The sequence below is a fragment of the Vanellus vanellus genome (genome assembly GCF_965231255.1).
Source record: "Vanellus vanellus genome assembly, chromosome: 5".
NCBI lineage: Eukaryota > Metazoa > Chordata > Aves > Charadriiformes > Charadriidae > Vanellus > Vanellus vanellus.
The window spans coordinates 29,802,598-29,820,502 of record NC_138910.1 but is presented as its reverse complement, the minus strand read 5'-3'; the positions used below and the strand labels follow the sequence as shown (position 1 = coordinate 29,820,502).

At 40.9% G+C, this 17,905-nt stretch overlaps 1 protein-coding gene across 1 annotated transcript in view; it reads right to left on the bottom strand.

Annotated features, from left to right (window-relative positions):
• Positions 1-17,905, bottom strand: part of PARD3B (par-3 family cell polarity regulator beta) — a gene marked incomplete at its 5' end in the record, with an annotated part of 298,721 nt that overhangs the window by 26,438 nt on the left and 254,378 nt on the right. Inside the window, one exon of the mRNA XM_082483978.1 lies at positions 1,249-1,328. Coding sequence (XP_082340104.1) covers positions 1,249-1,328 — 80 coding nt within the window. The remainder of the gene's footprint in view (positions 1-1,248; positions 1,329-17,905) is intronic.

Here is a 17,905-nt window from a genome sequence, read left to right as displayed (position 1 = left end):
GACAGTAAGAATATCCACCCTGATCAGGAAATACATACAGGACACACTGCTGGAAAGCAGGATTCTGTTAGAAAAGCCAGTTACTGCACAGAACGAATTTCCAACACGAGGGCTGACACAAATATCGTTTGAAGGCAGTAACTATACTACAGACGCACCCTTTGGTTTAGAAACCATGTACATTAAAAATGCCTACAAACATTCAACAATGTCTTGTGAGACAGTCTTTATATATTGGTTTCCAAACACAAGATATACTTCGTATTTTCATCTGGAATTGGACGCAGCATTACGTATTTATCAATCAGTCTCTCCAGTTACACCTTTGACTGTAAATAGCTCAGTGGAAAAGAAAAAGAAGCAAAAAGAAACTATTCACTGATTTCCTAAATGCCAGCACTACTTCACAAGAAAGAATCTCTTCTTGCTTGTAAATAGCTATTTTTGCTTTGCTTTTACAAATTTTTTTCCTGCTTGTAGGTGCAGGAAGTAGACACCCCTCTAAGGTGTTTCCCAGCCCTCTGATTCTAAAAGGGAAATATTTTCTATTTTTGTTTTCCTCCCACTGCTTCCCACTATCTCTTCTAACATCCTCTCACTCCCCTTTCTGGCTTGCTAAATCTTACACTCCGCTATTAGAACTCCCACAGAAACGGGACTGAAATCTCTTAAAACGCTTCCTTTTTGTTATGCCCCACTGGTTTCAGACTAGAATTACTCTTCATTGAGTTGATAAGGATTAAAAATTAAAAAAAGCCCTCAGAGAATTCGCTCTCATTTCCACAGAGTTCAGTTGAAACACAGAGATGCTCTACTGGAATAGGACTGCTAGTCAGACGGTCTTTGCAGCAACAGTGGGACTTCAGTAGCTGTGGCTGCTGTAATCGAGGCTTTCCACAGCAGCACTCTGTCAATGCTAGCTAGGATTATATCACTATAAACTCAGTCATTTATGCCCTGCTACGACCTGTTGCAACTCTTACAGAGCCAGCTTCCTCAATGTCATGTTCTCTACCTGTGGATCATGACTCCTGCTGACAAGTTCAATGAGAGCGCTTTTTTTTTAAATTCAAAAGTCCAAATTAGTAGTACAGTTATAAAGATGGCCCTAAATCAGCAGCAAAAGGTGACAAGACAAAATTGCAAAATAATCTCTCGTGTTGGAGCCGGACATGAGCTGTGGGCTGATTTCCCTACCCATCTGAGGGAGGGTGAATCAGTGTGTGTGTACGAGGCTTGGTGCCGTACCTGGGTAAGGATGCATACTGCCTTTCCATCCCCTCGAAGTGGAGATTGTATGAGCTCCCATCTGGACCTTTTCCAGGCACCTGTGGAGAGGAGAGTAATTAGAGATGAAGATCAATTATGCAGCCCAGCTACTAACAATGCATCTCAAAACGATAAGCAGAGAGCACATGACGCTGCAACATGCCAAAATCAACAAAAGAAAGGCAGGGGCTCAAAGAAGCTCCAAATCCCATACATAATCTTATCACTTTAACAAGAAAGGCTTCCGTATCAAAGAACTGTTTAGAACGGGTACAATCTTCAGAGCCTTTTCCTCTGCGTGCTAGCCAGGATACTCTCGCTCCTTCCCCGGCTGGCCTTCCTCCTAGAATTCAGTAACACGAGGACGTAATCTAATTAAGTAAGCACCCCCCTTTGGATACCAGCGGCATAACTACTTGAATCAAAGCTAGCATCTTAGTACCAAGTTTGCTGTTTCTCCTCCAGTCGTGTGTTTTGCTCAAGTACAAAACGTGATATAAACAGGCTTTGCTTTCGTTCTTAACACAAATCCCGAAACTTTCCCTAACGCCACTGCAAAGCTAAGTATCCAGCTGGGAGTTAAGTGCATTTATCATGCTCTGGTGCCATTTCAGAAGTGAAGCATTAGTGCACTCAGTCAAAATGCCAGCTCGCTACTTGGTTTGTTTTCAAGATGGCAACCAGCGTTGGCTGGAGAGCACAATTCTATCAGGAAGGCTCCAAGTGGGGTACGAAACGGTGAACTTCAATGCTTTTAGCACACAGGAGCTCTCCCAATTTCACTCACTCAATGCCTGCTGATGGCCCAAAGTGTTAAGAGCCTTGTTAAAATGGAGCTATTAGTCTTTTCCTCCATAAAGGCAGGAGGCTCTGACTGCCTTCAGTGTTTCCTACATTAGTATGTATTCCTATTCCGGTGCTGCTAGAATCAGCAGTTTTATAAAGCAATATACTAAGAGGCCATTTAAAATTCCCTTCCCCTTTTACAGATTAATAGCAGAAAGGAAGATTTAATGCCTTTTCCAACATTTTTAAGAATTCATTAAAAAGAAAAGAATAAATCACATCAGGCTTTCGGCAAATGCCTGATTATAAAAAGAGAAAACAAACAGAAATTAACATGCTTTTCACATTCTACAGGTTAGAGTACATTTCTGTCAGTCCTTCAATTTATACACAATACATCATTTTCACTGAAGAGGTGTAAAAGCTTCTACAATGGGAAAGGTGGTGCACTCAGGTCTAATCTACCTTTACATAGCATTTCTGTGTACAGTTTCTTGCGGACCCATTACATAAGCCAAGTTCAATGCAAAGAGAGGCACTACCCCTTGGAGCTACTAGGCAAGCTTAGGAATTATTCTAGACAAATACCATTATGCACCTTGCCGCTCACTGAACATCCAAGACACTCATCAGTGAAAAAAATTGTTTTGCACAGGCCTCTTGCTAACTCCCCTTTGTCTGACTCAAAACAGAATGGAGTCCTCGTGGAAGTGATGGACACAAGAAATAACCACCTCTGATTTGAAATGCTTTAGCAGTACCTGACTTTGGACGAGCAAAAAATAACAATAATTGCCCTACATTTCAAAAAGAGGGCAGTAGGCTAAATGGATCGTTCATTCATTTTTTTTCCACCAGAAAAAGTGACACGTAGAGAGAATTTATAAAGATAGAGTCACTTAGGCTGAGAGTCACAGCCACTTTGGCTGTTCTTACACTGCTAATTTGATCAGGTTGATGATTTCCTTTAATTCACCAGGTACGCCGGTGAGAGAAGAGCCTCCAGATTTCTGCTGTTTTATGAAGAAGAATGAGGGGAAAAGAAATGAATGTATCATTCGGTTCGCTCAGCACAAAAGCCACATAGTATACGGTCTACCTCCATGGCTATAGATAGGCTATTAATCAGGTGCAGTAGCAAGATGTTTATGAGCTAAAGGATGCGCCTGGTAATTGTGCATTCGCAACCCTGTGCAAGTTTCCTGGTGACCACTCTCACACCTAGCAGGAGTAACAGCAGCCAGCCACCGTGCAAAACCACAAACAGATTCGGAATTGTGCCAGCATTGAGCAGGGGTCCCAAACTTACACCAGTCACCAGAAAGTAAAAAATATTTACACCACGAAGGCTTTTTGCAGCCTGAAACCGCCCCTTTTGCAATGGTTTCCTACAGACCAAAGAGAAGGCGATACCCCCCACCAGGTCTGTTTGTATATATGATTTGAGAGACAGTTGCCATAGAAACACCCTGGCGGTGGATACACAATTTTGCTAATTTGGATCCATCGAACAGCTGAGTCTCCACACCCTACATAAAACCCCCGACGCACTGGAAAAGCATGCTCTGGCTCTGCACGACTAATTAAAGACTCAGCCATTTCTTCTCCTTTCCCTTCTCCATCTGTCCACGCGACAGTAAAAACGTATCATCACTCAGCCACCAGCAAAATGGTGCCCGGAATAAAATACTACCCTGATGAAGAGAGAAACCGCGAAAATGGAAACACCTCCCTCGTAAAAGTTATTTATGTTTCAGAGAGAGTCAAAGCAAAGGGTTCCTTGCTGTCTTTTACAACAAACTGAGCTAAAAATCAGTGTGAAACATACTAATTAACAAGATCAAAATATTCCAGCTTCTCTTCCTTCCGTGAAACAGGACGTACGCAGCTGGCCCTCAGTACAGGTGCGGAGGTTTCAACCGCATAGTTAATAATCACAAAATATTTAGGCAAGCAAACAATAATCTTAATGAAAAGGATTAAAACCTGGCTCTCCTATCAAAGCTAAACAGATGCTGACCACAAGGTGACCAGCGAGGTGTGGGAGCTGATGGGAAGCGCATCACTTAGCTGAGTCCGTATCAGAGGTGGCTGGAAGAGCTTTTGAGACCAACACCCCAATCAGTAAAGAGAAAACGTGACAGCAGATGAAATATACACTTCACAAATGTATGGTAATGAACAACAGAAAGAATGATCCAAAACACGCTCCCGTATTTTTAGGGTTTAAATTAACGGCATCAACTTAAATAAGAGCCATCATTATGAAGAGATCATCTCTTAGTCTAGAGCGGTCTCAACTAACAAGCAAAACATGAATATGCAAAAATAATGGGGTAGAGATAAACACAGAAACAGCCATCGTTCCATCAGTGCAATTAAAAGAGCAGCATGCTGAAACTGAGGAAAGGAAATGCTATCTTTATCAAAAAACACAACAAACAATTCTTGAAACTTAACTGTTCCAAAGTATTAGTATGGCCAAGCGTTTTGTTGAATGCAAAATTATAAACTGGATACGCATATGAATCAAAACAACTGGCATCAGGTTGGCAGAAGAGAGTAAAGCCTTTGACAGGTTCAAGAGAGGTAAAGCCTCAAAGAGTCAGCCATTCCCTGAGATGGAAGAGCAGGCAGAAACCTCTGTACCAGCAGGCTATTGCCCTAATCACCCCTTTGGGAATCCTGATGAATTCTCTGAAGCATGTAGCAGTGGCCACACTTGGAGACAAGGTATCAGACAAATGGGCGAGACATTGCATCTGTATAACTCAATGCCTTCACGGTCAGGATTCTGTGTGCCGGAAAGGCATTTTTTTCTACATAGCCAGTAACGTTTTTGTTGTCCAAGTCTCTTTTTTTTTTTTTTTTTTTTTTTTGAAACCAGTAATTTCCATTAGCAAACAAGATTTCTGCGATAGAAATACATCACTTCAGAAAAAACCCTATGACACCTCTGCATCTTTAATTAAATCCCCGCCAGTCCCCAGCAGCAGAACCAGGCTGGGGGATGCGTAGACTGGAGAGCGGTGTGGGCACTGAGCGCTCCTCTCCTCTCTCCAAGTTCCCCACCCTCAGCAGGGGATTAACGTGAAGGGCCAAAAGGCAGAGAAGAACGAGTGCAGGCTGGGACTCCCTCCATTTCCCTGGACAAACGGAATCCACATTTGTTTCAAGACAGAAAACTGTAGAAAGATTCAGAGCTTCATGTTTCACATGCAGATCCGAAACAGACAGAAAGGGAAAGCAACTGTAAAGAAAAAGAGAAAACGAAAGCTGTGCAGGTGTCACTGCAAGGTATGTCCCTGGCAAATACAGTAACTGCAGGGCACTTTGAGGAGTTTTCTAATACAAAATGTATTAGAAAAGTGTATTATTAACACACAAAGTCATAAGCTAGCAGCAAATATCTCTAACCTGCCAAGAAAAAATAAAACAGGTAAAAAAAAGGTGATGTGAACATGCACACGTAGATCAAGCCAGAAACAAATATCTTGGAGCATTCAAATATTTGCAAATAAATTATAAGGCATAAGTAGAGTATACCCGCAGGCAGGTATCTTGAAATAGGTCTAGGAACTGCCTGCAGGAAAATTCTGGGGCTGCAGAAGAACAATTCTTTAAGAGCAGAAAAAGGATTTACTTAATCCTGAAGCTTGAGACTACCTTGAAAACTGTGCAGAAAAGTGCAAGAGGCCATGTTTTTTCCCAGGAGACACTGCATTTCATTCCTCCTCACCTGCTTACACTGCCTTCCTCCTGAAGCGTTTGTTAAAGGCTAAAGGGCCAGCTGCTAGCAGAAAAGCCTCCTTTGCCCCTTTCATATGGATCAAAGTATTTGGGGTCGGACACCCGTTGCGGTATGAACAATAACAACTATAGCGATCTTTTTTAAGTTTAAGCTTCGTGAAGCCAGAATCAAGTTTCTCTTGTGCATGTGCACACAACTCAAGGTGAGAGCTACCACACTGCAAACGGAAGCCAGCAGCAACTCCTTCCCCTAGCAGTGGAGACGCATTCGGCAGGACAGTGTGTTTTTGCCTGGGGCTCTACCTCCTCTCACAAATTCCCACCTGAGCTACCCAAGCTCCCTGCTCCAGGTCCCTCCCGAGTGAAGTTGGCAGGCTGAAGACTCAAGACCTTGGGTACTGCTCATGAGGAAAAGAATGATACAGAGCCATTTTCAAGGTGGCTCTCCCAGAAAGCCGCAGTCACCGTTCCCTCTCCTGCAGGTATTTTATTTAGACCCAAGTATAGAAAACTTTGATCATCTTTGCAGAGAACAGTTTGTTAAAAAAAAAGTTTAAAGCTTGTTAACTAGCTATAGAAAACCACAGCTCAGAGTCATAAGTTTCACTCTCTTAAAAAGGAATAATACACAGTGGGTGCTGCATTCAGGGTTATTCATTTATCACTTATACACTAAACATCTCCTTTGCCCTTTTTATTCTTTCTTTTTAACCCTTTGTTTCCCCCACTTCTGAACAATAAGCCTCCTCCAAACATTTAAATTATCATTAAGATCAAAAAGAAACTGAGGAATGTATGCTGCCCACTAAATAAGTAGCAACAGCATAACTTCATCAAGGCCGGTGTGATTTTAGCTACGTGTTTGTGAACCGGTGCAAAACACCGCTGACTCCACACTTCAGTCCTGTCTGACTTACTTAAAATTATGGGAGATTAGGAAGAGCTTGTGAAGGCAGGAGTCCTGGGACTCCTAACTTTTTAACTTACTCACTGTGCACGCTCAGGAAAGTCACTTGAGCCCGTGCGTTGTGGTTTTCTCCCCATAAAAAATAGCATGATACTACCGCTGTATTTTATACGACTGACATGCACTAAAAGACAGGAGCCATCCCAGGAAGGCTGCAGAGTGAGGCGTCTGCTCTGCCATCACCCAAGTGCTTTGAAAACGCCACCCAGTTCTGCTTTTTGCCTGGAAGTCTGTGTATAAACATGGCACACAGTACCACTGCATTGCTAGTACATTTTTCAATAGTCTTTTGATCATCTGTTAAAGGACTTGATTCAGATGCTGGTCTGACCTCTGTTCTCAAAGCTCCTCTTTTGTCTGTGAGCGTTTCTAATCACATGGGTTGAGATTCAGCATGCCAAAAAGAACCATGGTATAACGGAATTTGCCCTTTAACCTTCAGGTCTCCCCTCTGCTGAGACACAGTTGGTTTTTGTTTTCAATTAAGTGAAAACTGAAGAAAAACTGAGAAAGGTAAAAGTGGATTTGTTCCCCACCCCAGTCTCAATGTTTCAAACACAGGTGAAGCACCAAAATTCACCCATTTTAGTTTTTGCATTTCAACACTTTGCCTGGTTTTAGGGACTACAAGTGAAATTTAAGAGCACTATTTGACTCACTAACACCTTCTTTAGCTGTTAAAACAGAGGTGGGTTATGTAAGGCAGTGAATTGGATGTTCCTTGTGAAATGGAGGAAGTTGATTGAAGGGGTCTTCTTAGTTCCTTACTACTGTGATATCCTAATTATCCCACCCTCCACGACCTCCAGCATTTCCACAGAAAACATGTTTTCCTCCATCCAGCCTTTTTATGTTTTCCATCAAAAGGTAAAAATTAAAAATTCTACCAGTGTCCACGATTCAAAAGAATTTTCCTGATGTTTTCCTTACATACACAAAGAGGGATGTATTTTGCTTTCCTGGTTTTGCAATGAAAGTTGAAACAGTGATTTTGCGTTATTATAACACTCATCATTTCTCCCTCTAATTTGGATGGTTTTTAATAAAGCTCCATTGATTCCACTGAAAGAAATCCCTCCTGGCAAAAGCAGAACACACACGCTGATTGCTAAATATGCAGCAATTATCATATTCAGCAGCACACTTTAATATCTTATTTATAGATGTATCTATCTATAATTTGCTTTAATTAAGTTGCATTGATTTTAATGACAGAAGCAGTCCTCAAAGAAGAGTCTAATGTTATATGAGCCCATCAGTACTGCTTTACCATTGTTTGGATATAAGACAGCACCTTTAATACTCTTTGATATTCTTAGTGGTGCTTTTCTTCACTAAGTGGTTGCAATGGCAAACCAAGATGATGTTCCACGGGAACTCACAAAACCACCTCCACCACTGGAGAGAAAGCACTTTCAACTTCCCTGTTACAAACTTGCTCGCAGGACAGTTTTCAAAAATAAGGAAGGAAGCAGTATCTTCCCAGCAGGTCCTGAGAAATCTTGTGTTTCTCTTTCCACTCCATTTTACAGACATTTTGGGAGTGTAGTTGTTAGAGGTTCTCAAGTCATAGCCTGATGCCTTCAAAGTTTGTTTTGGGTAGTCTGGCAACTAATGTAAACTTTGTTATTTTCTTGTCAACAGAAAATACAGGGTAAATAATTTGGGAAGGTGAATCAACAGATGGCTGGCTATAGGTGCCCGTTCACAGCCCAATCACCAAGTCATGATCTCATAGACTTCTGAAGTTCTGTTTTCTGGGCTCAGTCACAGGGCATGTTGGGCCCTCTTTCTCTTAGGCGCACGCTCACTTTAAGCTTTTTATTCTATAGTCTGGTCTTGAGATTATTCGAAAAAACACTTGATGCTATTAGAACTGTGACTAAGTCTGACAAAAAACATCTTGAAGAGCTAAAGGAAGGTATCGCTGCACTCCTAGTAGAGTCTCACAGCCTTGGTTTCTGCTGGGTGCTACCACGTGCTTTGGCCCTGATTCGGGAAAGCATGCTAAATACTGATGAGGGTGGTTTGTTTTAATTTCAATAGCATTTGATTCCTCTTGGAGGCATTCCCAAAGCTGACATACACCTGCATCTCTCAGTGGCTGTATCTCCTTTTTGGGTGAAAATACACAGGAAAAACATCTATATCTCTGTATCCAGAACACGTCTTCACACACTTGAACGCAGCATTCCAGTGATGATGATCTCGGCATCTCCATCTCTGAAGTAACCCCGTAAGATATTACTGGTTCGCATCCATCGAGGATCTATCTCAGAGACTACTGAGGTAGCTTTATAACATTACTTATGCAGATCTTAATGTATCATTCACTGTTAGTATTTTTTTAAAAGTGAAAAATAAGTGCTGGCTTTTTAAATCACCGCCTTTTGGAATATATCAGCACTAATTTTATAAGAATTGTTCAAGTTAAAATGCAAGGGCATGATCTCAAAGGAAAAGTGCCGAAGTAGCTATGCAAGTACATTTTCAGTTTCTGGTCATCATTTTTCATTCACTGATTATTGCTTAAGTGTTGATTAATAGTTATGTTCATGCTGCTAGAATGCATTTCTCTTGGGTGAGAAAAACATCCTTGTCTAAAGGAAAAAAGAGATAGTAATCAAACCGTCCTTCCTCTTCCCCGTAAGAAACACAGACACACACTCCAGAGTCGCTGATGATCTTGGTTTTGCTGGTGAGTAGTTTTGAAAATTTTCACTTATAAAATCAGCTGTATGCAATCAGAATGCTACTTGGTCAGTCAGCTTGCTACGCAATTAAATGCTTCCCTTCTGTCTCTCTCTCTCTCTACACATATATACATATACGTACACATATATACATGCACATATACAAATGTACATACTTACAGTCATTGTCCCTTCTCCCTATACAATGAACACCAGAAACACTGATGACAGCAGTGCTTCATGCTGGAATTAAGCAGGGCTGATTATCTCAGGATTTACTTTTCCTCCTCAGTAATGCCCTACCTCTTGTTCAAGGAGGTGAAACTAATGGTTTAGATTTAGAGAGAGCGGAAAATTCTCTATAAAGGCAATAGACTGAGGGAAATACAAACACAGATGGGAACTTTAAAAGGGAAACAGGCTGTTCCCATAACAGTTTAAAAACATGGCAATTGCCTTAGCTTAGTAGAAAACAAGCTCTCAGCATTTGCTGTATCTCGCAACGCTAAGTAGAGAGAAAATAGCAAAGATGGAGGTGAAGCCAAAACTGCAAAGTGTTTTTGCACAGCCCCACAAAGATAACACTCTGCTTTCTGAACCCTCACTCCGTGATCCCCCGATCCCTGGTGCTGGAGAACTATGGTTTCCTGTGACCATGCAAAATGAGATCATTTCCTGGCCTGTGTCCGTCTCTGTGGGTGGCTTCTTTTTCCATTAGTCGTGTAATATGTTTTGGTTAATTCCACCTCTTAATTGTCTTTAATGAGCACCAGATTTGCGACACCCTCACTTGCAAACCTATTTTCAGAGTAGAGGCAGAGACCCTTGAGCTGAGAGCAAAACTTAAAAGCAGCAAACCAAAAAAAACCTCAGCACCCATCAGCATGGACTCTTTCCAATTACAAGGGGGCATTTCAATTGCTCTTCCACTGAACCAGACCAATGTAATTAATCTCTTCCTAGCCACTAGAGAGAATAACTTAACTTGTCACTGAGATACACTTGTGATGCAATATACAGCATACATAATACATACATGTGAATACATTTCTAAAGCAGATCTCCTGTAGTTGTTCTACAATGCTGTGCACAATTCCTTCCCCCCCATGAAACCAGTCCTCTGCTGTAGCCTGTTTGAAACTAAGCTGCTTCTTGTTCCTCCCAGTCTTGCATTCTTTGCTTCTCTTCTCACTGTAATTAGTTTACAAGACTACTTATCCAGATGATTACTGCTTTTAAATGACAGTCATCTTTTCTTTTACTCCAGTTCATTGTTGTGTATCATTTTGTCTTGCCATCTGAATACCCAGTTCTCTAAAGCATTTTCTCATTATGTTATCTCCTGATATAAGGCATTTTGAAATACTTCATGAGAGACACTGTATGAAGTAAATTGAATTGAATTTTCTCTCAAAGTCAGGGGCTTTCAGCATCTTTCTCTAGCTAAGTCAGCAGAGTTCTTGGCACCAATGCCAGGGTGTAATGGCCATGCTTTGCAGCCCAGCTATGAGCTTGTGTTCTTTTTAGGGAAAATGAAATGACAGTGTCAGTACCTGGAAAGCAAACAGGAGACAGATCAATATTTCCATTTATGATGAGGATGGCAAAATGAAAATATCTGGGATATTTTTGAGGTTTTTAACGCACACATTGAGATAATGCTATTTTGCCGTATCTACCTACATCTGGTGTTTGTGCTGAATTTGTACGCGGGGGGCATATGCATGTGTATGTCAGGGAAGGAAAGACGGAGGGCAGGGGGAAATAGCAGGGCATGGAACTAAATTGCAGAGCAAGTAGTGGAAATAGACAGTGAAAAGCTTCCTGCAGGCAGGCGGCTTCACAGGGGAGAGAGAGCCTTTCATTGTCTATAAAATCATGCCTTGCTGGAGGTCCTCAAGAGTAGAGGGGTAGCGCCTAGAGGCAGTAAATCTCTCACTGTTGTATTATTACATTCTAAACACTTAGCTACTGTACAAACCAGCACACTGCTTCAAAAGAAGAAAAGGAGGAAGAAGGGGGAAAATGAACAAAGGGAAAAAGAGGAAGATGGCAATAAAATTGGGAAACAACCCCCTGCCACAGCTCTCCCCAAGAATAGTTCACATCAAAGAAAAACAGCAGAAATTAAATCGTCACGGAGTTAAAAGTTAACCTCATCTCCTTCCATTGTGATTTGACACCACTCTGGAATAGTACTCCTAGAATTTGAATGGTTAGTCTGTAGCACAGGGTATTAAAACCACCTTAATCCTGTTAAACATAGATGCCACTAAAGAGAGGCGCTCTCTCAATGGCATCATGACAAAACCTCTCCACACTGCAAATTCAATATGGTTAACAAAAAAAAAAAGATCCCAAACCTGGGTTAATACTGAACAAACAACATCAGCATAAGCAGGCTTAGAGAGAGGAATTGCTTTCCATATGCTATGGCATCAGGTTCCTCCGGATCTTCAGATACCAGTCTGTAAATGTTACAGACATTGTTTCTCCTGCTTGCAACTGCTGTTGGGTGGCGACCTTCTTTGCTTGCTGATACCAATTTAGCAGTTGGTACAGTTTCTCTGTGATTTGGTACTGTCTGTTGTTTGCTGGTACCAGATGGATACCAGATGGGTAACTGTGGGCAATGGTTCCTCTGTGTTCCAGTCCCAAAAATCACTGCCTATAGGGTCAGTCTTGTCAGTTGACTCCTAAATGGCACTTCAAAGCAGCATTCTGAAAAACCTCAACATCTGTTCCTTACTCCTAATGACCTTAAAAAAACGTTGCAGACATACTTTCCTTTAGCCAGGAGTTACTGTGCATCTGCAGGAAAAATACAACCTTGCAGATGCTTGCAGCCATCAAACTCACTCCTCACTAATGGCAGCTCCAGAAGCCACCACCTCAACTCTGAAAGTCAGCACTGAATGTGAAGTATAATCAATATATTCTTTTCTGTGGTAGCTCTGCAATGTAGGAGTTCAGAGATATTTCAAGGCGTTTTTCAAACAGTACTTTCAGCAGTGAAGTGGAAGAACAAGAAAACAAAAAACTTAAAGTGCCTTTGAAAAGTGGCAGGGATACCTGAGGGCCAAACATAAAGCATGGAGGGAAAGCAAGGAGAGAGAAAGTGTGGAAGAGATCTATTTTAAGTATTAATTTGTGATTGGTCTTTCAAAATGTTGACCTAGTTGTCAAACTATAGACAGGAGCTGAAAGGTCAGTTAATGCTTTTGAATACTGCATACTGCAGTTCCCTCCTATGTTATTCCATATGACCGCTTCTGTTTCTAAGAAAAGGAAAAAAGTTTATTTAGGACAGTACAAGAGCATTTTGGTAAATTCTCTATATGTGCTGCAGCAGAATGCTGTCTACAGAAAAATATAGCTGACATCAAAGCATGTTCCCCACCCCCTGTCTTGCTTCATGGAGAAGTTATGATAAACAGGTTATGTGTTCCCTAAGGTTACCATGGAAACTCATTCTTTTCAGGGCATCATTTGCAAAGGTAAAATTTGCATTAAAATGTGATGGAATTTGATTTTGTGCATGTGTGTGTGAAACTCAAGTGGGGTCATGCTACCGCGCAGTATAGCTATTATTTCAAACCCAGGAGCACACGCTTAAGAGGGAGATCTATTAATCCTTGCAAACACCTCAGTGACCAAATTACAGTTTAATTGCTAACTTGACAGGTATCTTCCTAGCAAATTAAGAGAAATACTTTGAAAATTAGCTTCAAATGCAAATGTAGGTGTTAATACTGATCCACTGGTGGGTACCACTAGATAGTATTTTGCTAAATTCCCCTATAATAATTACTCAGGAAAGACTGAATTTAGATTGTCAGAATGACTTTCTTTTGATTACAAACCAGGGATGGAAGGCACAGGGAGGTATTTCAAATTATAAATGTTTATCTTGTCTTGAAGGAGTTATCAGATTATGAACTATAGAATAGAATTTGATAAAACCACGCTTACTGCAATACAAGAAACTTTTGGATCTTCTCAGAACCTCAATTTGTTCACTTTCTTTTGAGTCTTGTCATAACTTTAAAGTCATAATTTCACTCTACGTATCTGCTACTCTGACTTTTCTTGGAATACCTGATGGTGTAAAGCATACACCTGATCCAGGCCCCTCCCGTGTTCATGTTCCTTGACAGCCACTGCCATTATTTGTTGTCATGTGCAGCAGTAGTCTTCCTAACACAGGAGGGCATTATTTGCAATAGTAATTTTGACAATCATTACTTCCAGCCTATCAAGAAAATAGATGAATGGACTAAACCCAGAAAAATCTTACAATTCGTGACGAGGCTGCATTTTACAAGAGACACCAGTATATGTCCTCTTGCTCAGTTATACACATTCACAACATATATGTTGAATTTTATATACTACTTTATGAAATCTATGCTACTCTAGGACACTGGATTATTCACGTATCATCTGCCTTGAACAGCAGGACCCCCTTGCAGGCAGCAGGGCCAGAACTCATATTTCTGCCTGGAAGACAGACATCCCAATATCACCTGGATTACAGAAGACTCAATATCTCCTATCCTAGAGGACTTATGACATACAGTTCAGCTGGAATGACTCTACTTAATATTGGGCAACACGACAAGTACTTAACAGAGCAGCCAGGCCATTTGATGAGGAAAAAGCAGAAAAAACAGACAGCAGCATTTGTCACTCTTGCTTTCTTATTGTTAATAAATATAGTTGCACAGCAAGTGTGTCAAAAACACACACACAAAAAAATCAAATCAAAATCAGCCCTTCAGATTAGGTTGCACAGTGCCAGTATTTTATCAGATTCCCTTCTGCAAATTCCTGCTTACAAATTTGATTTACTAAACAAAGTAAGAACATTAAAGAAGGTTTAAAAAACCAAATGCAAACAGAAATGAAATTGACTATTAACTTTTGCAGAACTTCTCAAAACTCAGCACATTCAATAAAAGGAATGCGTTACAGTCAGATCCCATATTGAGCAAGAACGAAGGTGCTAGCGCTCCTTTTTCCAAGTGTTCTTTAACAGCCAGAGCTGAAGTTGAAAGTTGAATAGAGCTGGCCTTGAGCAGAAAAATCAAACTCATGTACAGCATCAGCCTTACAGGGTAAACGGAGTTCTCTTTTCCCATATTTTGTACTTTATTTTAATGCAGTCTTGATATTAGATTAGCATCTGCACTACAGACCTTAGACTGGGAACTAATAAAGTTATCCGCCCAATCTCTCCATGTCTGAGTCAGTGACTTTCTTTTTCATTTTAAATAATTTTAACAATGTCGCCTGTTTGTGGAGAAAAATAGAGCCTTTATATATTCATAGATAATTGCTTATACCCAGCACCCAGTGATACATTCTAATTACTTTTCACACCTTGGCTGTGAACTTTTTAGTGTTTTTAACTGCAAGACAACAATGTAGCCAGAGCACTGACACCCTGACTGCTGAAACTGTGCCTAGGATGAAATTTAACAAGCAGTTCTGCTAATGCATTTTGCAGTGAGGAACTTCAGCAAAACTCAAGAAGACCCAAGGCCTCCACCTCAGATCTTGTACTGCAATAATGAGAAGTGCTGTATAGATATACAATAGAAGAACTCAATCCAGAAATCAAAAGTAATCAAAAGTCCGTAATTTCAGTTGGCTTCTGTCACGTACTTAACTATAACAAATAAAAGATCTGTACTCTGTCTCAGACTCGATGACATAGTTGTATTGCTTGACCCAGCTTCTTTCAAGCTTGACCCTGTTCTGCACACACTGGGCAACCGTTGCCGTTTGCCTGACTTAGGTCATTCTGCTTTCCATTATGTTAAATGGACAAATTTTTGCAGTTCTTTGTCAAAACTGCTATCCGTTTTAGTGGGATGTTATCCCCAGCAAGCAGAGCTGGACAGTGATCAGCATCGTGAGGAAACACGGTGCTGTCTGGGACAACAGTAGCTAGGCAACTCTTTGGATCATCAGTATTTTTTAGGGAAGAGATTTCTTTTTAATCAGCAACACACTGAACAAGAACATAAACCAGGGAGATTAAGCTGTGTGAATTCAAAAAGAAGTCAACCGTGTCAGCATCTAATTGATAAATGCACCAGATACCTAGCCGTAAAGGCAAAAGCTTGTGCCTAAGAAGGGGTCAAGTTTGAGGCCCTATATCAGGCCTGATCTAACAAATACCTAAGCGCGTGCTTAGCTTCAGACATGAATTTCAATGGCATTACAGGCTTGTCTCGTGATTAAAAAATGAGCGTTGTTGTAACCAGGGCCCCTTTCCAGAAGTTGAAGCAGGCCTCTTACTAATGGCCTGAGGAAGAGGAGGTCAATTTTAAAAGAAAACCTACTTTTTTCTCTCCCTTGTAGTCGGACCCATGAGCAGCTGTATTTGATTCTATGGTATGTGGGGCACTAACTTGCTAGGGGTCAGGACCAAGCTGTCATGGAGAAGTACGTATCACTGAGGGTAAGGGAAGGTTCAAAGTGCAAAGCTTTAGCTTAGCAACCCTAAGATGTAAAGGCTTGGTGTTAAAATCTCAATCCTCTTCCACCTTCCCCCATGTGATGCTGGCCTGAGATTTGACAGAGTGTGCACACGTGCTCAAGGAAAGTGGCCACACAGTCAACTATCTATGGAGTGATCACCAAGTAGACCGAAAACTGTTAAAGCCTATACTGGCAGAAGCTTGCCCAAACTGAAGCAAGTCTCAAAGATGCAGCTACCGTGCTACTCAGAACTGCAGTGAAGCCAGATTACAGCCTAGCTCTGAAAAGGCTATTTCTGTGCCCCAAAAGATAAAAGCTGCAGAGCTGTGGCCTGTCAACGTGCACAACTACAGTAACCGTTCAGCATACTACACAGAATGGATTACCTGTTCACAAACTCCCCCCATCAATATGATCATTACCAGTTAGAAGTTTGTTTCTTGCCTCCCCGGAAATATTGGCAAATTAGGAAAAATATATTCAACAGAAAACCTCTAGGGCCCTTCATATCATATCAACATGATCTGTGGCAGCTGTCACGATCTCTGTGATGCCCCACTCAAGTTCTCCGTTTGGGCAACATCAGAAGAACTTCTCCTAACTGCAAGGGACACGACCGCTGGCACATGTGTTAATATGGAACCTCTCAGTGCTGCGAGCCTGCAAGGATGGCCACAGCCTGGCAGCACCACATGTTTTTGTCCGATTTCCTTCAACTACTTGTATGAAGTAAGAGAAATGCTTAGTGTTTGCCCTCCTCAGAATCACCCCCCTGCACTGAAATACAACAAAAAGCAGCTGTGTGAGGAGGTACCTTGTGGAATAGATGGCATGATGTATTTTTGGAATTCACATAATATTGTAGGGTATAAACAGTAGAGTGGGTTCTGATAAGGCGACATATGGCACGAGAACTGTTTCCCTTGGTAAATAAGAGTGTGTACATAGCGTTAGCACAAAGACATGAGCATTTCAGACTCCCCTCTGGTTCAGATAATCTATGCCAAATTCAACCTTTGTGTAAGTAGGAATGACTCCAAACAAGTTATAAGAGTCACTCTTTATTACTAGTATTAATGGAACTGAATTTGGCTCTCCTTGCATATGCCATTTGGAATAGTTTATTTTTCACATGAGGTTTGGCAGGGATTTCTCCAAAATAATTTCCCCCTAACCTACCCCCAAAAGCCAGCCTGTAAATTTAAAAATCTCTCTGCTTATTTTGAACAGCTCTTTAGAACACACCCCAATCTGAAACCTTCATTATACAGAGATAAGTAGTGACCATAAAAAGTTCTTGATTGGTAAGTTAATCATACATCCTAGTAAAATATTTTACATACTCTCTCAATTAATATCTTAGTAACATATACAGAAATACTTCTGATCCATGGTTTTCAAAGCAGTTATACTCTAAGATACTGTCTTTTTTTTTTTTTTTTTAAGTTCAATGTTTTCTACTAATAGTCCGTGGGCTCAGAAAGTCTGGAATTCACAACAGTTTCTGCTATATAGTTTCACATAGTACATAAAATTGTCAGCTTCTCCCATTGCGCTAGAAGACAGGAATGTTATTATTCTAGAAGTTGGAATTTTGGTTTCTAACTGTGGTCCAACACAAACGTCTGTGCATTTTGGGAACCTAACCTATTTGAAATGCAACATCCTAAACCTGGAATTAATTGGTCATGAAAAGTACAAACAGCTCCTTATTCATCCTGAAGCACGTGTAGAACCCTTTGACACATTATGGAAAAATAATGCAGTTCTTAACGCTCCTTTTTTTGTTCTGGTTGATTTTTAGACTTGGATCCCTGCCAGGCACACAATAAAGTACTTGGCCTTTAACACAGACAGGCATGATTCTTCTTTCATACTCTCAACTGGGAACTGACAAAACTCAGTACATTAGAGATTTGTTTCAATCGAAATTTTCACAGCTAGTATCCAG